Here is a 24,546-nt window from a genome sequence, read left to right on the forward strand (position 1 = left end):
GGCCAAACATGGTGCATAATGGCAACAGCAGTTGATGCTTGCTTACATTATGAGGCCATGAGTACTTCTTCTACCCTAAAGAGGAGAATGTTTCTGAAGGGATGCCACAGGGATAGCTAAGACAGGCTCCAGGTAACAGATTTCTCTATTAGTAATTGTCTGGGTGACTGTTCCAAATGTACAAACATATTCCATTTGCAGAATCTCTGTAACAATTTGGATAAATCACATAAACACTGGCCAGCATTTCATTTTCGACTTACATTCTCACCTTCTGTTCTAACTCCAGAGTTTTCTGCTTTATTGGTTCTGTACTTGTACTATTACCCCTAAGTTAAGGTTATAGCTATCTTGCTGTATTCAAGAAGCTGAAAGAATACAAATGAAGGCTTTGTCTTTGCATTTATTTAGTTGAAAGCACAGTTAGATGGGCTCAGTGCTCATTGCACAACCCTCCTATTGCTGGATGATGATATGCAGATCAGTCTAAAATGGTAAAGTGAGAAGGAGCCCTGTTTCCAACCTATAAACTATTATTCTTGCATATAAACCTGTGGCTTCAACACTCTATACCATACCTCTGTATGTTGTTGTTACTTGATGTCAATTTGCCTCTGACTTATGATGACCCTATGAATGAGAGCTTTCCAGTACTGTATGTCCCATCCTCAACAGCCCTGCTCTGTTCTTGTAAAGTCAGCCCTGTGGTTCCTTTAGGGAGTCCATCCATCTCATATTTGCTCTTCTTTTCCTGCTGCCTTCAGCCTTTCCCAGCACTATTTTCTTTTCCAGAGAACCCTGTGTTCTTGTGATGTGCTGAACATAGAACAGCCTCAGTTTCATCATTTTTGCCTCCAGAGATAGTTCAGGCTTAGTTTGCTATAGCACCCACTTGTTCGTTTTTCTGGCTATTCAGGGTACCCGCAAAGCTCTTCTCCAGCATCCTATTTCAAATGATTCCCCCCCCCCCCGTCAGCTTTCTTTACTGACCAGTTTTCACACTCATACATACTAATTGGGAATACAAGAGTGTGGATGAACTTGGTCTTGGTCTCCACTGACACATCTTCATTATTTTTTCTAATTCCTTCATTGCGTCCTTCCAAGTCTCAATCTTCTGATTTCTTGGTTGCAGTTTCCATATGGATCGATAATTGAAACAAGGTATAAAAAATCTCTAACTATTTCAGTTTCTTCATTATCAGCATTGAAGTTGTATACGTAGCTTTTCTATAGTCATGATTTTGGTGTTCTTCATATTCAACTTCTGTCCTGCTTTGACACATTCTTCTTTCACTTTCACCAAAAGTCATTTCAAGTCATTACTGCTTTCAACCACTAAAATGGTGTCATGTTAAATTATTCATGTTTCTTCCTCCAGTTTTTCATTTGAATTAGTATCATCCTTCATTTTAAAAAGTGGATCGATATCCACAAGGATTCATGCCAAATTAGTCTTAAAGATGCTACAAACTTCTTTGTTGTTTTTGCTGCAAACAACAAACTCCTGGGAAATCTCTAAAGTGGTCATTTACAAGAGAGATTGACAAAGCATAGACTGGTGTGGCAATTGCTACCCAACCCATAAACAGAGGCAGCCTGTCCATGGCCAGCCTCATTTCTCCAATGCTGTCTTGTCCACTAATTGTCCTTTAAGATTTCTTGGAAGCTTTGGTGGTTCAAAAGGTATCACCCAATTTATTGATTGGCATGGGTTACATGTATTCCATTTTACCTGTGTTGAATCAGATGAATAGTGCCTTGCATATTTCCAAGCACACTTCAAGGCAGTGGTGGTCATCTTTAAGGCAATGACATGCAGCCTATTGGGTTACTTGCCTCCTTGTATGTCTGTGACCATCCCCTAATTCCTGTTGCTGGTGAAGTTTCCATTAGCACCCACCCGCCTCTGAATCTTAGTTAGTCTGCTGAGAAACATGGCATGTTGGAGTGTGCACCTTCTTTTGTGTGGGAATGTTGTTCATCTGGGAATAAATTATTGTTGGACTTTGAAGGTGGCAGCAGAAATTTCAATGAAACAGATAGTTCAGTGGCAAGAGGGTTCCTCTCAGCAAGGGGAATAATATAGCTCACATCCACAGGAAGTTGTCCACCCCTCATTATATTGGACATACAGTAGATATTCATCCAAAAGTTGACCTGCTGTATGTGGTGGCTGGGAGTGGGCCTTTTCTGTGGTAGTCCTCTATAGATCTGCTGCCTGGCACCTATATTGATGTCCTTCTGACATTGGTGCCAACATAAATTACCCTGGTTTTTAGCAGTCCTTTAGGAAATCTTGGATGTTCAGGTGACTGAAATACTGAAGGCATGAATCCAAAATTTGTCCATCTTGAAGGGCATTTACATAACAGTTGGACAAGTGCTTCTTTGCCTAAGCAAGTTCAATCGGTTGGCTGTGGCTATTTGTAGCATTTGTGAGAAGAGTGCCATAATAATATCTAGGTATAGTATTACAGGTTTTATGGACTTGTCACTTAATGTGAAGATTTAGACTGCCTGGAATCATTAAACCTTGTTAAAATTCCCCGGAGAGCTTCCGATGGAATTTGCTGTTTGTACCAAAATGTATCCTCCCCTTATTTATAGATTGAGGCATTTTGTTAGCCAAATCTGTGGGAATGATTGGAACTACAGCCGCCTCCGTTTCTTTATTGCCTCCATAACACACTGCGGTTGGGTACATGGAAAGCCTTGTTCTTTAAAACATGTTAATCTCTCTGGCAGGAGTGGCCCAGGGCCTTTTGCTGCCAGGTGAAGATCAGCAAATGGGGCTTCCCACTCAGCCAGCTGATGCAGAGTACAGTGGTGCCTCAACTTACGAACATCCCTACTTACGACCATTTAGAGTTACGACCAGCTCCAGCCGCAAAATTTTGCTTCTACTTGCAACTGGAGCTTCCACTTAGGAACAGAAAAATGCAGGGGGGAAAAGGCAGGAAATTCAAATTTCTAACTGTATGTGGCAATGAGGCTGCTTCTTTGTAGCTCTTTTGCCCCAGCAGTTAGAGAGTGTGCGTCGGAGGAGGCTTGAGACTGCCTCGCTTCTGCTTCTGAGTGAGCATGTGTGTGTTTGCAGGGAGGTTTCGGGCTGCCTTGTAAGGTAAGGTGCTGTTTTCTGCTTTTTAAAAACTGTTCTGGGTGTTTTTGCAGCGTGGTTTTGAGCCGGGGGGGTTATGTTTCTACGCTGTGATAGGTCTTGGGGGCTTGGTTGTTTTGGGGGGTTTTCTCCCCATTTCTGATGGGTCTTTGGGGGGTTTGTTGCTTTTTGGAGTGTTTTTACCCATTTCCAATGGATCTTGGGAGGTTTGTTTGTTTTTTGATTCCCTCCCATTTCTGATGGGTCTTGGGTTTGGTTGCTTTTGGGTGTTTTCCCCCCATTTCCGATGGGTCTTGGGAGGTTTGTTTGTTTTTTGATTCCCTCCCATTTCCGATGGGTCTTGGGTTTGGTTGCTTTTGGGTGTTTCCCCCCCATTTCCGATGGGTCTTGGGGGGTTGTTTGTTTTTTGGCTTTCCCCAATTTCTGATGGGTCCTGCATGCTTCCCTTGCTTTTCCCTTTGTTTTCTTTGCATTTCTGACCTGATCCCTTTGTGAATTTCCGATCTGCTCCGTTTGTTTTCTGTGCATTTCCAATGGGTCTTGCACGCTTGATTGCTTTTCTCCCCCCCCTCCTTTGGCTGGAAGGGATTAATCACGTTCCAATGAGTCTTGCAGTGTTTTTTTGGGGGGGGTGATTTTTCTCTTCAGCTGGAATGGATTACTTGCATTTCAATTCATTCCTATGGGAAATGGTGCTTCAACATGACCATTTCGAGTTCCTCCATCTTCTGGAATGCATTATAGTCTTAAGTTAAGGCACCACTGTACTCAGAACCAGCCATCTTCGTTTAGCACATGAGGCAGAAAAACAAACAAATACCTATCCCCAAATCTAGCAATAAAATGACAACAATTTTTTAAAAACTGTCAATTTCTTGCCTTTTTGAGATACTCAGAATCTGCTGCCTGAGCCATCCACCTCACTCTAGCTCATAGTGGGGGGGGGGTGGCGGCCTTGCTGAATGCCAAATTTTGTGATGAAGAAACTACCCTAAAGAGAAGGATTCACCCATGATCCCCACTACTTACTCTGAGGATGTGAAAAATATACAGCTGCTGTTTAGCTTCTTTTTGCACTGTGTTGATAAAAGCAAGCTAGTCACTGGAACATAGGGAGCTGTCTTTTACTGAGTCAGATCACTGGTCGATTTATCCCAATATTCTCAACTCTGACTGGCAGCAGTGGCTCGCCAAAGTTTCGGGCAGTGTCTTCTCCTAGCTCTACCTGGATATCTCTTACATTCCATTATGGTTTCTCATTGAGGTACTAATTTGGCCTGACCCTTATACACTTCTGAAATCAAATGGGATTGGGTGTGTTCAGGGTGGTATATAGTGAAAAATATATTAATCAAGAGAAAGCCCTAAATAGAATTGAAGTCTAAAGCAGTGGTTCTTAACCTTGGGTTACTCAGGTGTTTTTGGACTGCAACTCCCAGAAGCCTTCACCACCAGCTGTGCTGGCTGGGGTTTCTGGGAGTTGCAGTTCAAAAACACCTGAGTAACCCAAGGTTAAGAACCACTGGTCTAAAGAACTGCTGTGGGATCTCGCTATTTCTAAAAATGCATGCAGGGTAGATTTTGTTTCATCCCAAAATTTTCCTTGTTGTAGCATTATGTCCCAAATATCAGATAATTGTATTACAAGTGAAAATTATCCAGTTGCTTAAAGTAATCAACACTTGTTTAATAGGTCCACTTTAATAGATGGATCATCTTTAGGGTTAAATTTGAATCCAGTCTCAAATGTAAAGGGTTCCCCCCACTTGGAGGCTCAAGGACACTTGCTCACCAGATAGTTCACTCAATATTTTTTTTTTCATGGCCTGATGTCTTTTGTAATCCAGCTCCAGAAGTGGTCTAGAATACATCAAAATGTTTTTACATAGGTCCACCTTAGCCAGATAGTTATTCCAAGATGAATTGTTAGATTTTCCAGGGTTAATTTGTCAATGCTTCAGTCAGTTCTCAGGAAAAAAGGAGAGTCAAAACAGATTCCCATCTTAGGGCTGCTATAGAGCGTTCAAGGTCATTGTTCTAGGCTTTTCGCCAATGCTTAGATAGCTATAACATAACAAGTTTAACTCCCAGAGTTGTTTAGCTCATAATGATTTTAAGAGAAGAATTTTGAAAGTTTCTGTTACCGCGAACCTGCGAAGATCCAGCAGAGTTAATGTTTTCAGGTCCTGATGGCAAAATCACGCACACACGTTCAGCTTCCTCCAGCACGACACATGTATTTACAGCATATACAAATATACAAAGCAGCAGCATGACAGCATGGAATCATCAAAGTGAAGGGTGGTACATCTTCTCTGTACATTTCATATATATACACTTAAGCATCTGCCCTTGCCCAATCAGAGCAGATGTTGCATCATCCAGGCACCACCTCTCCAGAGTCATTGTGACTCAGCATTTTACACACCTGGATATCATGGCAGCTCATCAATGCGTCTGTTCAGTTCTGTTCTGTTCAGGCCTGTAAATTTTCAATACTCTGACAGTTTCTAATGCTAAAGTAATACCAAACTTCCTTCAGTGAAGAATAATTAAATGTCTAATTAGTATCCAATTTATTTTCTTTGCGTCTCTTTGCATCTCATCCCTCCCTCCAGATTCACTGCTGCTCTATAAGTGGTGGGGATAAGAGACACTATTTCTGCTACAGTATAGGGATTGTCTCATTCAGGGATAGTCATAAAGCAGTATAGTTATAAAATGTTTCTCGCCCAATGGTAACAACTATGCTAATTAGCTGATTTATCACTTCTCTATTGCTGGCTGCCTGTGACTTGCAAGCGAGCTATTCAGCTGCTTATTTCCACTTGCTGGTTGATTTGGGAGTTTCCTTGATCAAAACAGGGGTAACAGCCGTCCCCCCATGATCAACAGGCTTCTCCCCCACTTTACCACCTCTTTGGGGTGGTTTTAACCCCCTAGGGGGTCCCAAAGAAGTCAGAATTCAGCGCAGGGGACACAGTTCTGTCCTGTTGCTATCTTGTTGCAGCATCAAGCCAGAAGTCAACACTCATTCCTTGAAACGTCTGAATTGGCCATGCTGACAGATGCCTTAGTTCCACCACTTTGCATCACTGCAATGCACTGTGCCTATAAAACTCCTGCTGAAAAGGGTTTGGAAACTTCAGCAGATCCAGGATGTTGCAGCTGGGCTTCCAACCAGAGCTGGCTACAGGGTCAATAGAAATTCCTTACTACATCAACCTCACTGGCTACTGATCTGTTTTCAAGCATTTTAAGCTACAAAGCCCTAAATGGGTCTGGAGCGATCACTGTGCTTTCCCATATACTGTATGTAAAGGTATTAGCCTGCACCAATGGGAGTTGTTGGGAGGCGGAGCCAGAGTGAAACTAGAAGGGAGGGGTGAGTTGGAGAGACAGTTGGAGAGATAACTGTGAAGTGGAGAGTTAGGCTGTGGAGAGTTAAAGGTGGCAGTTGAGAGTGAGGACGCTGAAGAAAGTTAAATAAGGAATAAGTTATTAAAAACCAATAAATGCCTTAACATCTTTTAACAATTTATTCAAATGAACTGTAATCAATAAGCATCTTTTATGTTGAAAGTCACATGGCGTATGGACCTCAATCTTACTGAGTAAATTGTGTTGGTAAGGACCAACTGGTGGCAGCATGAAGTAAAAAGGGAATGTGGTTCGTGTGCCTTGGGTTAGTGAAACAACCCGGGGGCATGCAGAAAAGGGGATGCACTTCACAGGGTCTTGACATATAAGGGACAGTATCTCCCTATAAGAGCTTCTCTCAGTTTTAAGTGAGGCCTTTCTCTTGCTGCCACAGCCTTGAATTTTTCCTGCAACCCACATTTGAGCTTATTGGTGGGTTTGAACATGTTTATGAGTAATCTGGTGAGAAAGGTCAGATTACTCACAAACATGTGTAAACTTGTGGGTTCAAATGTAGGTTGCAGAGAAAATGTGAAATGTCATAGAAATCTTCCCCTTAGTGACCTTGCTAGGCAGCATTGCTGGGAATCAAAGGTCAAAACATCTGGAGAGGTTATTACAGAACACACACCCCTGCCCAAACCGCTCCTTTGCTTTTATTGTTTTTGCTGTTTTAATGTTTGTATTATTAACTGCTAGCAAATTCATTCATGGAAGCAACTCATTAATTCCCTCCATCTGCAGAGCTCTGTATCTCCCTTCTTTGTGGACAACTTAAAGTTTGGAGTAAGGCACCCCCTATCCCACTCCACAACTGGACCCTGCTGCCATTGAAGGGTGGAATACAAATTTAAATAAATAAATAATACTTATCTGTTTCAATTTAGCATTTTGCAAAAACGACCACAGCTACAGTACCTATTTTGTGCTTCTTAAAATGACCTTTCCCCAATGCATAATGTGGGTGTTTTATCTTTCCCTAGTCCTTCTTAATCAAATGTAATTTTGGCACCCCATTGAAAGAAATAAACTGACTGTGAAAAGATTGCCAGTCCCAATTGAGTAGTCATGGACAACTTACATAATTGCAGGAGAGACATTACTGCCATTGTTCACCTTCAATTTTTAAAGCTAAGTGGTTCAGGAAGCTTGCTGGTTTACAGTCCTTGTAAACCTGAATTTAAAGCATCAGTAATTGTATTGCCCAAAATTCAGGAGGTTATTTCCAGTGGATTCGACTGCTTCTGACAAAATTAGCAGCTCTCTTGCCTACCATAGCATCCCCTGCTCATTACAAATCTGCTCTGGAAGCCTGGAGCAACACTGTGGAGCACATGTTTTGGTACTACAGAGGGCTATTGCAAAGGCGAGTGGGGAGAGAAAATTTGCAATTCTTCTGTTAATCAATACTTAACATTGTTCAGTCCTGGCTAGAGATAGTTAGTGAGAGCAACTGGCAATCAGAAGAAGTTAATGAAAATTGTTACGTGTGGTGATTCAGTAGTCAAGGTAGAAGCATAATTTAGAGGTCTGGTGAAGCTAAATACATATTGGGTGAGTTTTCAGTGTCTTTTATTGTGAATTTTTTCAGCAGGAATATGGTGTTTTTAAAGGTTTTCACTAGGAGCTTAAAAGTCTCTGGAGCTTCTGGTCTGAGTTAGCTGAAGGAGGAGACATTTTTCTGAATTTCTGAAGGAACTGGCAACAGAGCACTTTTGAAAGGTACTTCAAAGTGAATGTAATGGAAGCAATTCAGCATCTCTTCCATGAGATTTACATTTTACTTTTTTTGAGTGACTCAGCCTTATGTCAAACTCAAACTACATTTCTACCTATAATACACAAATTAATTCAGCGGCGGTGAAGTTATTTCAATGCAGAAGGACAGAATATTGCTGTTCCTGCCAAATCCAAAAAAACCATTAGCTGTTTTTCTATGCTGTTTTTTTATAGTTGCGCTACCATGTTATTGTGGGGCAGAGCAAATCAACATTCTACAAGGTAATTCTAAAAATGGAGGCCGCCCAAATACAAAAGAAACATTGAAAAGGGACTTTGGGTCAGCACTAAATTTGACACAGTTGTTAGACATTCTTCTCTTGCTCAGTGCCATATTTGGGGAAGTTTGAGCAAAGGGATTTTGAAAAATTATAGTAAAACTGTTTCCCCTCATTCAAAAATAGGCAACTCTGAACATCCCCATATTTAAAACAGATCATATAAACTGAAAATACCAATCTTGCTTATCTTGAAAGAGAATGGTTGGTCCCACCAGTTTTTTTGTTGTTTGTTTGTTTGGAAAGAATCCAGTCTGCAGGGGCTGAAATATTGATTCTTGGAAAAGGTCGTTCAAAAGGGGGAAACCAATTTGTTTTAAAATGAGCATGCATGGAAAAGGCTTACCAGTAAGAGTGTTCCAAACTAGATACATTGTTGCAGCTTCATGGCCTGGGAAAGAAGATGTTTGGAGGGCTGTGGAAGGTAGCAGGAACAGTAACAAGATAAGATTTTTTTGAAGAATTAAAAAAAACAGGTTTGCTTTAAAGAAAGGAATGGAGTGATAGTGCTCCAGAAAGGGACCTTTTGCATGTATCTCCAGGGACTTAATATTCAAAAGTTCAGAACAGTGGTGTTTCTCCCAGCCCTGGGTGCTTTCAGTCAACCTTCTTTCTGGATTTCTGACACAAGTCTTCAAAGGGGATGGTCTTAGCTGGGGATGGTCTTAGTTTTAACCATTTCATCCATCCTATCACTATACAATTGTCTGCTAATTAAAAAAAACAACTGGTTTTTTAGCCACTCAGAGATCACTGGTAATGGCGCGGCTAAACAATCTTGTAAATAAAATAAAATAAAATAACCCCAAAGATGTTATGTGCCATCAAGTCACTTCTGTTGTGTGGTGACTATATGTGTTAATGACCTCCTAAATATACTATCACTAACAGCTTTGCTTAGATTTTGCAAACCACTAACATCTCATGTTAGGTTATACCTGTGAAGATTCTCAGTGATCCAGGTGAGGTTATCTGGAAGATGAGTCATGGCAGTTGGACTCCTTTCTTATTAGGTTGAAATGCTTCACTGCTAATCCAAGTAGCTTCTTCATACTGAAGAGAGTTGATAGGAGGCTTCTGATATATCCTCCACAGTGGTTTCACTTCCCCCTGGTCTGAATAGGCTCATTAGAAGGACGAAGGACTGGGGGTGAGTGAAAATCCTACTTCTGCATTCCTTCTCCACCCATTGTCATGGGTTGTTAACAGTCGTTAATGTAACAGCCTCCTTATACCTCACAAAGGGGCCATTACGTCACACACAATCACTCTTCGGTACCACTGCCACAAACCATTCCCTCAAATGAAGCTTCAGGTCAAAGGATGATTTCAAAATAAAAACTAAAGTTTATTGTGTACAACAAAAGGAATGGTAAATCACTTGTATGTAAATAATACTTTAATCACTATAATAATATATATATCTCACACACACTCTCACAGACTCTCACTATATAGCACAGATCTTATCTCACAGTATCTCCAAGCCCTAACCGTCCCTATCTCAAAGCCCTATCTTACTCTCTCACACCATTCACTCCCCTTATATACAACAACTCCACCCCTTAAGTCCCACCCTCCGTCACGCCATTGGTAGATGACACACAGCTTCAGCAGTGACGGGCAGGTGATGTCATAGCTATATGTAACAATACCTCCCCCCTTTAAAAGTTGTTTTGTGGGGAAAAGCTAAGGTGCTTTTCACCCAAAACAACTGGAAACAACAAAATCAAAACATTGAATTTCTCCCACATTTCAACACTTACCATTAACATATTAAGCACACTCTTACATAACTATATTACTCAACATATACTTACACATACTAAATCAATTGCATATATATTCAGAACAATATCCCAATAATCACATATTTTCATAACCTATTAAACATAGTTATTAATTTCAAGAGTCCAAACTTTTTCATCTGTCGTCGTCCGGTCTTCTGGATAAGGCGTCAGCCACACAGTTCATAGTCCCTTTGACCACCTTAACCTCAAAGTCATAATCCTGTAAAATTAAAGCCCACCTCATTAGCTTGCTGTTTTGGGCCTTCATAGTCTTTAACCACATCAGAGGTGAGTGGTCTGTACACAGAATGAAGTGTCTTCCCCAGATATAAGGTTTTAATTTCTTGATCATGTACACGATGGCCCAACATTCTTTTTCTATGGTCGACAGGTGTTTTTCGCCTTTCTGAAGTTTCTTGCTTAGGTAGGACACAGAATGCTGGTCTCTGTTGTCATCACACTGGCACAGCACGGCTCCTACCCTGGCGTTGGATGCATCGGTGTAAATGATGAACTCTCGATCAAAGTCTGGAGCACGCAACACAGGGTGGTTGGTTAACGCCTCCTTCAACTTCCCGAACGCCTCCTCGCAATCACTGGACCATGGGATGCAGCCATCACTCCTTTTCCTCATCAGCTCAGTCAACGGTGCTGCAGTTTCGCTGAACCTGGGGATAAATTTTCCATAGTATCCCACTAAACCAAGAAAGGATCTAATATTTTTCTTGGTATTGGGTCTAGGCCAATTACGTATTGCCTCTACCTTGGCTTCTAGGGGTTTGATAACACCTCCCCCTACAATATGACCCGAATATTTCATCTCGGGGCTACCCAGTTGACATTTACTGGCTTTTACTGTCAACCCCACTGCTTTTAACCGTTGCAGTACTAAGTCTAGGTGAGAAAGGTGATATTGCCAGGTGTTGCTAAAGATCCCTATGTCGTCAATGTAGGCTACTGTAAATGCACTGAGCCCTTGTAGAGTTTTCTCCATCAGCCTTTGGAATGTAGCTGGTGAATTCCTAAGGCCATAACTGAGGACATGAAACTCAAATAAGCCGAAAGGGCTACAAAAAGCATTTTTTCCTTGATCTCTAGTGTCTATCCACACTTGCCAAAACCCTTTAGTCAAGTCTAAACAGGAAATGTATCGACAACCCCTGATTGTTTCAATCAGGTTGTCAAGTCTGGGCATGGGGTAAGCATCTGGTTTGGTTACTAGGTTTAATTTTCTGTAATCCATGCAGAACCTAATGCTTCCATCCGGTTTGTCCACCAGAACTATTGGAGCAGACCAAGGGCTAGACGATGGAACAATAATATTTTCTTTTAGCATCTCATCCAGCTCCTTGCGCACCTTGTTCACATAAGGTCCGGTTACTCTGTATGGGGTTACTGCCTGTGGGGGTGCATTTCCAGTATCTATTCTATGCATAACTCCCTTGGCTAAACCAGGCTTGTTTGAGAAGACCTGTTGATACTTAGTAACCAACATCTTTATTTCCCTCTGCTGTTCCAGGGTGAGTGCAGGGCTGATCTTCACCTCCCCCGGGTTGAACTTTATTTCACCCCTTCCTTCCCAGTATGGTAAATCATGTTCTTCTTTATCAGCTGCTTTCATTGCAAAAAGCACTTTCTTTTCCTCTCTATAGTATGGCTTAATGCCATTTACATGAACTACCCTCCTGCCTAGGTGGTCATCTCCTTCAATAATATAATTAAGATCACTCATTTTTGAAATAATCCTATAAGGTCCTGCCCAGTTCAATTGTAGTTTGTTCCCCTTAATGGGCCTCAACATCAGCACCTCATCTCCAGGGTTAAACTGTCGTTCCCTAGCCTTTTTGTCATACCAAACTTTTTGTTTGACTTTCTGGGCTTGTAGGTTTTCAGCAGCCAACTCTAAATTTCTTTTGAGGTTGTTCATTAACGTGTCTATGTATGAGACTACATTTTGAGGATCTTCTTCTACAATCTATTCCCAATTTTGCTTAATCAGATCAAGTGGTCCTTTCACTTTTCTCCCGAATAGCAGTTCAAAAGGACTGAACCCGGTACTCTCTTGTGGGACTGATCTGTAGGCATATAGCAATAATTGCAATTTCTGGTCCCAGTTATTAGGGTTTTCTGCTAAATAGGCTCTAATCATCCTCATCAGGGTTCCATTAAATTTCTCTGTTAACCCATTACTCTGCGGATGATATGGAGAAGTTTCTAAATGTTTAATACCACAGATCTGCCAAAGTCTCTTCATAAGTTTAGAAGTAAATGATGGTCCTAAGTCAGTTATAATCTCTGAGGCAAAACCCATTCTACTCATATAGCTTAACAGTGCATCAGCCACTGTATGGGTCTCAATGTTATTTAAAGGAATCGCCTCAGGATATCTTGTGGCATGGTCAACAATAGTGAGAATAAATCTGTTTCCCCTTTTTGTGACCTTAGGCAACGGCCCTATAATGTCCACGCCAATGCATTTAAAAGGTGTAGAGATTACGGGTAATGGACACTGTTTAGCCTTAGTCCTATCACGGTTATTACCCTGTCTCTGGCACACATCGCATCTCTGACAGAAATTTTTAATTTGTTTCCCTATCTCTGGCCAATAGAAGTTTTGAGATATTCTCTGCTTGGTCTTATTTATCCCTAAATGTGCAGCAAATATATCAGAACGTCCCTTTTCTAAAATCATTTGGCGATATTTAACAGGTACTGCCAACTGGCTTCGAATATCATGTCCCCCTTTTGAAATGTTTATCAGTGTTTCTCTATACAGTAAATCCTGCTTGATAAGGAACCTTTCAGGGGATTCAGGAGATAATTCTATGCCTGACACTTTCTCAAAACAACATTTTAAACTGGGATCTGCTTGCTGCTCCTGTGAAAATATACTGCTTTGGGGTATTTCAAATGAGAAAGCCTCAGCTTGTATGTTTTCATTTTCTCCCTCATGAATGTCAGTAACTTTTTCAGCTGCCTCTGTTTGGTCTTGTTGTGAACGTGTAAGCACTAACACTCTCTTAACATGCTCAGAGAGGTCTGTCCCAATAAGTACAGCTGAAGGCAGTTGCGAGGAAATTCCAACGCGCCAATTTCCTTGCCAGCCCTTATAACGAACTAACACTTCGGCTACAGGCAAAACAATTAATTCTTCTCCTATTCCTTTAATAGTCATATTTTCATTTGGTAAAATGTAATTTTGTGGTATGATATCAGGGTGACATAGTGTAACCTGAGAGCACGTATCTCTTAATGCTAAATAGTTGTGGTCTAAAATTCCTATATTATCACCAGCTGCTTCGAATAATTGGGGATCAGTTCTTATAAGTAGACAATGTCTGATCTCAGCCACAGGAATATTATCTTCACTATTATCTGCTTCTGTTGAGAGCTCTGCTGGTGTTGCTATGGCAACCGACTCCTCCCTAGGGGGAGTTATCTGTCCCTTCTGAATACAGTAAACAGATTTAGTCTTGTTTAAATTCATTTTCTGAGGTAAAATTTCTTTATTTTCTTTAGCTTTGTAACATTGGGAAGCAATATGGCCTTTTCCATGGCAAATGAAGCAAATTCTATCACTCCATGGATCCTTTCCAGCCCCTTTTTCTTTTCCCTCCAAAATCTGGCTTCTGGCTTGGCCCTGTTCTGAAGGCTTTCCAACAAAATGGCCGCCCACTTTCTGTTGGCTTTTAACTTGTCCCTTGGGATACCTATTGTAGTCTTCCCATGTTTTTCTCACACTCTTTCCCTCAGAATATATAGGTTTTCTGATTTGTGAGATGAAATCTGGAATCTCAGCTGCCTGTTTCAAATCTAGAGGTCTCTTGTCTTTGACCAAATATTTAATTTCACCATGTAGAAGGGAATAAAATTGTTCCAATCCTATAATATTTTAAATTGCTGAATTGTCTGTACTTGCTCCTGCACTAACCATTTATTCAAATATCTAGCCAAATTGGCACCTAGCTGTGAGTAAGACACATCAGGCTTCTTGGTTAGTGTTCTGAACTTTTGCCTCAGATGTTCTGCATTGATGCCATACCTGGCAAACACCAACTTTTTAAATTCAGAATAGTCTTTAATCATTTCAATAGGCATTTCAGCGTAAACCTCAGGGAGGCTATCACTTATTTGAGATCTCAGAAAAATCATTTTTTCTGACTCTCTGACTGAAAAATCAGCACAGACTCTTTCAAAAAGAGTTAAAAATGCTTCTGGACAGTCTCCCTGTTTGAAAGTAGGGAATTTCTTTAGATCTGCTTTTGACAACTGCCCTTCTTCAGAGTTGGAATTTCTATTATTGTTATTATTTTGATTTAACAATTCCAGCCTCCTAAGTTCAAAAGACATACGTTCTTTCTCTAGAGCAATCTTCTCTCTCTCCATCTCAGCCTCCCTGTCCATTCTCTCTTTCTCTGATTGTACATCAATTTCTCTCTGTCTCATTCTTTCCTCCTGTTCTAGCTGTTTCATTCTGTATTCATGTGCTTGCACTAACTCAAATTTTCTGAGGTCTGATAAATTTTCTCTAGAGGACCTTTCCTCTTGAGCTGAGGAAAATCTTTCCTCTCCCCCACTAATCTCTTCATCTGAACTAGCTGCCATTTCAGATGGTCTTGGTTCAGCTTTTCTACTTCGGGTTAAGGGCATTTTATTTCACCAAAGGCTCCTGTTTCAACTGTCAAGCCTTGGTTTAAAAGTCACCTTTTTCCTGTGCTATTGGTCTGTGATATAAAGTTGCAGCCTTCTCCAGCACTGTTAGCTAGCAACTGTAACTACACTAGGCTTCTGCCCCTTAATCTGGGCCTCTTGCCAAACAAAGTTTACTTTTATTATTCTGCCTTTGGCACCAATCTTAAATTCACACACCTCTACCTTGAGCTAGGTTTAGTTGTTTAAATGGAGATCCCTCAGCTTTGCTGCCCTTGACCTTCGCTCTGTCCCCTCAGAGTTTCCCTAAACTCAGGACACGCTGGCCAATCCACCACAGCCTTTGCTTTGGGCCACTCTCTACACACACAAAATGGACTCCACAGAGCTTCCCTGTCTCAGTTTTCACTCTGAAGTTTCAGTGCCCCTCTACTAGACTTTGCTCCCCTTGAGCCAAAGCCCTAGAAGGTGACCCACGCTCTCCACTTCAGATGACACTAACTGAAGACCCCTGCTCTGGGCACGATCCTGCCAAGGCTTTACTGGAATACTCGCATCCCGCTGCTGGACACCAATTTTATTGTAACAGCCTCCTTATACCTCACTAAGGGGCCATTACGTCACACACAATCACTCTTCGGTACCACTGCCACAAACCATTCCCTCAAATGAAGCTTCAGGTCAAAGGATGATTTCAAAATAAAAACTAAAGTTTATTGTGTACAACAAAAGGAATGGTAAATCACTTGTATGTAAATAATACTTTAATCACTATAATAATATCTCTCTCACACACACACTCTCACAGACTCTCACTATATAACACAGATCTTATCTCACAGTATCTCCAAGCCCTAACCGTCCCTATCTCAAAGCCCTATCTGGCCCTATCTGAATCTCTCACACCATTCACTCCCCTTATATACAACAGCTCCACCCCTTAAGTCCCACCCTCCGTCATGCCATTGGTAGATGACACACAGCTTCAGCAGTGACGGGCAGGTGATGTCATAGCTGTATGTAACAGTTAACAGTCGTTAACAGTGGTCTTTCTTGTGGGTGTGGTCCTAATCTTTTTGGGGATGAATGAATGAACACACACACATGGTCACAAACACAGTATGAAAACAATATAGGCTGCATCAGGCTGCATGATAATTAGGAGACAGATTGTATCTAAGGTCTCCACCCCTGCTGAGTGAGGGATTTTTCTATATACACATGTATGGCCTCCCTGACCCCTCTCTCTAACCACCTATCTTCTTGGTCCAAAATGAGTACATCTTGGTCATCAAATGAGTATCACTCTCCTCAGAATGAAGAAGCTACTTGGATGAGTAGTGAAACGTTTCAATCTAATAAGAAAGAAGTCCAGTTGCCATGACTCAGCTTCCAGATACTCATGTTAGGCTGTTCTCCCTTACTACTGCTATCACTTCTGAGCAACATTATATTTTCCAATAAGTTCTGCTCAGGACTTCCAAACTAACATTTTTATTGAGACAATCTGCCTCATGTTAGGACTTCCTCTCTTCCTACTGCCCTCCTGCACTTTTCCCAGCAATATTGTCTTTTCTGGTCAGTTCTGTATTTTCATTATAGGAGAGGAATTCCTAACATGGTAGCCTCAGTTGACTTGTTTTTGTTCTAGTGAGATTTCAGGTTTGATTTGATTGAGCACCCACTTTTTTGCCTTTGTTTGGTATCTGTATCTGTGGATGGGCATCCTTCAGACGAACAGGTGTTCTGCAGTTCCCAGTCCTGCTTCCTCTGGCAGGCACCTACTCAGGGGTAGTGGCCTGGCTTCCCTGCCTTGCCTCCCCAGGGCACTGCCTCTGAATGGGCACCAACCAGAGGAGGTGGGGCTGGGAACTCATTAGTCCTTCATTTGAAGGACTAATGAGCACAAACCGCATAACTGGAGGATTGTGTCCATATCTAGTGGCATCTGTAAGACTCTTATCCTACACCATGTTTCAAATTACTTGATTTTTGTTCTTGTCTTTTTTCAATGTCTTTCTTTTACATAGTATGGATTATTTTAACCTTGGTTTTCAGTGACACTCTTCGCTTTTTTTACATTTTAAATGGTGAGGGGAAATATTTTGGAAAATATTCACACAACATGTTGTAGAGCTCTTGGTCCAGTATAGGTTTTCTTTCTCAGTTTGCCTACCCAAACGAAAGGGTTTGGAAACTGGAAAACAGCTTTCTAGTCTGCAGAGCAGTTGTGGCAATGTTAGTTTACCTGAGAGGTTAAAGGGTATGTATGTTTCTCATTGTATGCGTTGCTCTTACACGTACCTTTGCTTCACTGTTTCATTAAGTCCAAAAACAGCCCTTCAAAATATTTTGTCACAGAGGGACTATAACCACATCTCAGCTGTTCTTGCAACCTCTCCCAGCAACCATAGTACAGCTCATGTGCTCGTCTTCTGGAGTCCTCTAGCCTCTAATACATGAGGATAGTTTCTGTTCAAATTTGTCTGTAGTGTATGTATACTTAACCTTCAATTTTAAAAAGCAAGGACATTCGATTCTTTAAAATAACCTCTGGTTTATGAAAGTGGGATATTGTGCTTCTAGTCATGATTCAGAATGACAGAAAATGGTCCAATATTACTGCACAACCCCATGTTGCCAGCAGGAATAAAGATGACAAGCTTTACATTGCAAAGGGCAGCCAGAACACTGACAACACTAATGGAAGCAGTCTAGATAGTCTGCAGCAGCCAATCTCAACATCCACACACCCCCCCGATCATAAACACAGTACGAAAACAATATAGGCTGTATCAGGACTGTATAAGTCTCACAATGAACCTTATAAGGTGGTGTGTGAAGAATTGTTTCCAGTGTGTGGCTCCCTTCAAATGTGCCAGGACCCCCAGAGGGTTATATGGCCTTTGTATAGAGTGGCTGGTTTACAGGATACTCTTTTGTTCTCACTGCCATTCACAAAGTAACACCAAACTAGGGAAAATCCCAGAAGCTTTTCTCATCAGTTAACCACTCTGATTTCATTCAAACACAAAGCAATTGTCAGGGCTGTTTTTCAACAAGTGTGAGTGGTAGTGAGAACAAGAGGGTATCTTATAGACTATTTTGACTGCTGGCATTGGTGTTGTTAACGTTAAGGGTGCCCTTTGCTATGTAAACCTTGGCAACCTTTTTCCTGCTGGCAACACGGGCACGATATTGTGCAGCAATATTGCACCACTTCCTGGCATTTTAAATCATGGTTATAGAAGCACAGTATCAAATATTCATAAACCAGAGTTTTTTTAAAAAGTGATTGTATACCATGTTGTTTTAACTCATATTGAACATTTTATCTGGCAACTGAATAAACATACAGAATAATGTTTTTAACCAACTCTCTGTTATTAAATTTTATGTTTATGCTACAAAATCATTTTTTTAAAAGAGGAAAGTTCATATAGCTTGATTAAACTATTAGAATAGTTTATTCTAACAGTTCCTTAATTTATGCCTGTCTCAAGGATTATTTTCAAGGTCTAAGTATAACTTTTTGCATGTAAGGCAGGAAGTACAGTGGTGCCTTGCAGAAGGAGCGCACCGTAGAGTGACGAATTCGCTCTACGGTGATGCTTTTGCGATCGCTAATGCGATCGCAGAGCGATGCCCCCAATGGGCGAAAATTGCAGAGCGAAGGTCGGTAAGCGGTTCGCTTACCGACCTTCGCTTTGCGACCTGCCGATCAGCTGGTTGGTGGGTCCAAAATGGCCACCGCACGACCCCAAAATGGCCACGCGCAGGGTTTTCGTGCCGTTGGTAAGCGAGGGGAGGGCGCGAAAACACTGCCAGAACAGCCGAAATGGCTGCGCGCGTTTTTGCGCCCTCCCCTCGCTTACCAAGGGCGTGAAAACGCTGTGGCCGGCCATTTCGGCTGTTCCGGCGGCCATTTTGGACCCGCCGGACAGCTGATCGCAGCCATTTTCACGCCCTCCTTCAGCGAGGGGAGGGCACGAAAATGGCTGCCGGCCATAGGGAAGCATCACTGAACGGTGAGTATTCGGCTCAATTGGAACGCATTAAACCATGTTTAATGCATTCCAATGGGTTTTTTCTTACCGCTCAGCGATGTTTCACACAGCGAGGGTTAATCCGGGACGGATTAACCCCGCTGTGCAAGGCACCACTGGTATATCAAATTAAGTGGCATGTTATATGTCCTTACCACAAGCTACAATCCATTTTTCAATGCCAATAAACAAAAATTGAAAAATAAAGAGGTTTGTATTTTAAAAGTTGGACATGGTCTCTTATAAGAAGCAAGGTTTTGAGCAGTTGTCAAGTGTCATTCAAATCTTTTGGCAAAGTTACAGTGTAAGGCCATTTTACAGAGCTTGTTAGTTCCCTGTGGACCTCAAAGCTGAGAATCAAAGACTGGTCATTGTTGAGCACTTCCAAGACATTCTAAGAGATCACAGCAGCACAGCAGGAGGTATATGATACCTGAGGATGGAATTGACACCTATCTTTTTGTTGTAGCCAGAAAGATAAATAACTCTTAACTTCCTTATAGTTTTACATAGCTTCCACTGTGTGCATTAAAGTGTTTGTCCATTTGTTTGTTACTGCTTTCTGCATTTGTTCTTTTCCTCAGTTAGAAAAGCTACTGTCATTTTGAGAACCCAGTAAGGATCACTGAAGACAGGGCTGTCAAATATTTGCCTAAAAGGGTGTGTGTGTGTGTCTAACTAGCCCCTATGGGGCCCACCATTCAGTTCTAATAGTCCTACTGGATGTCTGACATATTCAGGACAAGGAACTGGTGCAAGTTCTGAGTGTTCTGCACCTTGAAGGTATATGTAGCCTTACTTGGTTTTGTTACTGAATTACTTAGAAGGCCACTTCACATGGGTCATTTCTTAATAAGGTGCAGGGCATATGTTGTATGTCATGCACAATGTTTACGCATCATAGAGGCACACCAATCAAAAAGCTGTGATTGGCTGTAGCTCTCATGAGCGTACAATGTATGGTCAGCAGCAGTTGAGGCTTTGCCTCCTGTATAATGTGTGAAGTTGCCCTCAATGTCTGTGTTCACAAACACACTTCTAACAAGTATCTTTTTCTCTTTTTCAGCTGGTATGGAGAGCTGACTAATTGTACGTTCCTGATAGCTGGAAACCTGAAATGTTACTGGCCAAACCGACTAGTGGATGAGTTCTTCATAGCAATTCACAAGCAGTACTTCAAAAACTGCCCTGCCTCGGGAAGGTTGTTGAGAGACCCCCCAAATACCATTTTGTGTCCATTCATTGTGATACCCATTTTTGTCACTCTGCTCATGACGGCACTGGTAGTGTGGCGGAGCAAACGTAGTGAAGGCATTGTCTAAACTTTCTCAGCCCTTGGAGGCACGGACTGGCAGTGAAGAAGTATGCAAAGGTCTCCAGCTTTCACAGAGCCTCAGGGATGCTGAATTTGGGCTCCAAGCAAAGTTATAGACTGAAGAACATTTCTATTGCTCCCTCTATGGAGGTGTGGATGGCAAAATGACATAACATTTTCAATCAGTGTCCAATGATAGCAAACATCCTGCTTCCCAGAGAAAAAAGGTTATATTCTCTAGTTGTAGATAATAAACATTTTGCTAAAAACCAAGCCAATGCACCAAACAGTTATTCTCAATATCTGAAGTCCTTTCCTGTATCCATAATTTAGTCTTATTGTCTGTACCAGTGCCCTCTCTCTCTCTTTTTTTTTTTTGATACTTCACATTTACTTTCCCCATGGCTTTCCCTCAATGGGGTTCAGTCATTTGGTCATTACCTAGCCATATTTCATATTTCCTTGGGGATGAAGGCCTGTTCTGCATGAGGCAATTCAGGGAAAATCCTGCTGGACATACACATATGAAACTGTGCACCATTAGGAACATGCCCACTTCCACAATGGATACATACACACTTCAGTTGGTGGGACTGGAAAGTGACTTGTCATGAGAGCAAACTGTTTGTTGTTGTTGTTGTTGTTGTTGTTGTTGTTGTTGTTGTTGTTGTTGTTGTTGTTGTTGTTGTTTAGAAAGGGTGTAGTGGTGGAAATTAAGAGATGGGCATGAAGAAGCTTCCCCTGATTCTCTTCTACAATCCCTCCAAGTTTGGTGAAGATTGGATTTCAGATGTCCAAGTTATACACCCACAAGATGCCCCCCCAGGAAAGTTCCTCATGGGCACCTAGAGACACCAAAATCACAGAGAAGCTTTCCTTGACTTTCCTCTACAGTCCCTCCAAGTTTGGTGAAAACTGGGTTTCCCCAAGCCAGCTACAAAAGGGTACTTTCCCGGGGAGACCCACTTTGTGGATATATAACTTGGATGTCTGAAACCCAATCTTCAGCAAACCTGGAGGGATTGTAACGGACAGTCAGGGAAAGCTTTCTTGCACTTTTGGTTTCTCTAGGTGCCTGGGGGGGGGCTCTTTGTGGGTGTAAACTCAGGCATCTGAAACCCAAACTTCACCAAACTTTCAGGACTTGTAGAAGAGAGTCAAAAGAAGACTGTGAAGGTTCTCAGTCATCCAGGTGAGGTTATATGAAAGCTGAGTCATAGCAACTGGACTTTTTTCTTACTAGTATGAGTAGCGAAATGTTTCAACCTAGTAAGAAGTCCAGTTGCCAAGAGTCAGGATAAGCTTTCCTGCGATTTTGGTGTCTCCAAGTGCTTTGGAGGATGTTTAATAGGGTGTTTTTTTTTAAATTTTCTTAAACTATAACATAAACATAAAATACATAAACCAAAATACAAATTGACTGTGTTCCCCACCACCATAGTCAGGACCTCTTGCAGTAATCCTCTTCTTTCTCTATCTTTATTCTTCTTCTTCCTTTATTGTCCTTTTCTCCAGAACTGCGTTGATTCTTGATTTGGAGGGTTTTAAAGGCAAAAATGTATTGACAAATTGATTCATCGATTCATCAGGAAAAAAATTATAAATTTGTTATTTGTGATTCATTGACCTTGACAAATCAAAATGAATCACAATTTTTTCATTTTGTGCCCATCTTTAATAGAAATGTGTATTCTTAGCATTGTTTTATTCAGAAGAGGGCAGGAACAATTCTGTACAAGAGGATAGAAAAACAGTAGCTTGTAAGATAAAGTGTGTAGTAATAAATAAGGTACATAATGTGAAACCATAGGTTTCATCAATTAAGCATCAACATTTATGGAGGAGGAGGACACTTGTTAGGACCCAGAATGTTGCAGTTTATGCAAGTTATTTGTAGCTCAATCACTGTCATTCAGGTGCAAATTACATAAAACCAGATGGTGGAGCCTTGGATAGGTGTACAATGGGAAGAAAGGCATGGCTCTAGCAGATGGATACATATTTTGCCAACCACCAGACACAAATGTATTTTGGGAGGTGGTGTTCTGTAGAAATATTTTAAAGTATGTTGTTTTGAGAATCTGGGGTTATGTGTTTTTGAATTCCACTTATTGCTAAATAAATGCTTGGCTACTTGGCAGCCTAACATTGGGCTAAATCCAGTGATTAGGCTCAGCTAGAATAAACTGCTTGAATCAACAGAGCTTACGTAATTGTTGACTTACCGAAAGTCCCATTAATGGAACAGGTCTGTTTGTAGCTGGGACAAACAATTGGCATTACTCCTTGGTTGCAACTACTGGTGATTGATTAATTGAACTGAACTTGAATTGAACCTACCAGCTGAAATGTTTAAAGCTATGCAAGTAGAGGATCATAGCTGCTAGCTGTGAAGTATAAAAAGAACACATTAGTGTCATAGAAGGCTCCCCTTCTATGACACATGAGCTAAGTGAGTATGAGAGAAAATGAAATCAGATATCAACTAACAGTTTTTATTGTTCTTTTAAATAGCTGCATCTAGTCTGGTATTATGAGGAAAACTTGCTGTTGCTGTAGCAACAGATACCACTTGTTACCTGCTATCGCTAATATCCTACCAAATATAAAGAATGGCTGAAACAGCAGGCTCCTGTGAATGCTATTTCTTTTTTTAACATTTTACTGCATTGTTCCCTCCTTTACTCAAAGCAGTCTCAAACTCTGCACTTTCATGAGTAAATGGCATGGCTGAGCCAGAGGTTAGCAGGTACAAGCAGAAAAAAGAACCCTCCAGCTCTCCCGATATTTGCAGTGTAGCTACAGCTCTTGCTAGGGTGAGGAGCTAAGGAAGAACAAAATTGTGCTTTCAGCTGATTGTGAGATTAGGCAGGTAGAAGTACCTGCTACCTGGTTGTACCTCCCTCTATGCTGGGTTGCCTAAAGTAATTAAGATCTCAAAACTGTCTTAACAGCTCAGATGTGGGACAGAATGATTAAAACTCGGTGTTCTAAAAATGTATCTGGTGCTTTTGAAGGGATAGTTGTAAATTTTAAATCCACCATCACAAATCTGTTGGACTATTATGACCCTTCACACAAAGGGTGGCTTTCCTATCTACATTTAGTACACCCCACTTAGTTCAGTGTGGCTTACACCCAGGTAAATGTACCTAGAATTCAAGCCCAAGACTCCACTGTGGGGCTGTATATAAAAAAAGTCTGGTCTCTTGTATTTCCTCATAGTAAACGTATGACTGAAACACACACACACACACACACACACACACACACACACACACAAAACATGGACAATGTTGCCTGTATCTTAAAAACTATTTAAGAACTTTAGTGCTGAAATCTCTTAGGAGAATCACAGAGCTCTCCTCAGGCACCACATCATGCAAAAGGACTCCCCACCCCAGCAGGGAACTCTCTGCCTAAGAAAAGGCAGGAGATCTCTGTTGCTCAGACAGCAATTCCTAGTTTCAGATTTCAGCACCGATGTAGGGTCCTCAGCAGCACACCCTGCAGCAAACACAAAGCGAACTTTGCCCTTTTAAGAAGGAGATTTGGCGTTGACATCTGCCATCTGACTTAGAACTTCCATATGCTTTTTTTCCTGCACCATCCAGAATACAGTCCTGCTCAGTCTGATGAAGGTCTTTATGGGTCAGCAGCTCGCATTTGTTTGTGATTGTTTTAGTGGTCTAATAAAGGTGTCACTTACATTGTATACAAGGACCACATGCCTTTTTTTCTGTCTGAATTTTATTCATATGTCTTATTCCTAACAGAATACATAGGATCAATGTCAGGGGAGAAGGTAAGATAGAAATAAGAAACAAACTGGAAAACGTTCTGTTCACATTTTTTTCCCTGCCTCATAGTTATGCTGGAGTCTGTTCTGTTGCTTAACTCGGGTTCTGTATCAAATGTTTTATTACAGCTTAGTCTTTTTAAAAAGGTGTATCTATGTGGAAAACATACAACACAGGAATAAGAAGATTTTCTAGATTTACCAGCTCTTCTGTGGTGGTGCTTATTTATACATCTTGACCCAGCATTAAAAAACAAAACAAAACCCTGAGAAGGAGATTGTAGGGCAGAGTTCAACGAGCTACAGTACTTCTAAAAAGCAGGTAGTTAAGGTGTAATTGCAGTGTTC

The 24,546-nt window shown here is 41.2% G+C and overlaps 1 protein-coding gene across 1 annotated transcript in view; it reads left to right on the plus strand.

The window, feature by feature from the left end:
* Positions 1-20,672, plus strand: part of RAMP1 (receptor activity modifying protein 1) — a 63,329-nt gene extending 42,657 nt beyond the window's left edge. The window contains exon 3 of the mRNA XM_072977619.2: positions 20,151-20,672. Coding sequence (XP_072833720.2) covers positions 20,151-20,406 — 256 coding nt within the window. The 3' untranslated portion in view covers positions 20,407-20,672. The remainder of the gene's footprint in view (positions 1-20,150) is intronic.
* Positions 20,673-24,546: the final 3,874 nt, after the last annotated feature.

The sequence above is a fragment of the Pogona vitticeps genome, chromosome 1, assembly GCF_051106095.1.
Source record: "Pogona vitticeps strain Pit_001003342236 chromosome 1, PviZW2.1, whole genome shotgun sequence".
Lineage (NCBI taxonomy): Eukaryota > Metazoa > Chordata > Lepidosauria > Squamata > Agamidae > Pogona > Pogona vitticeps.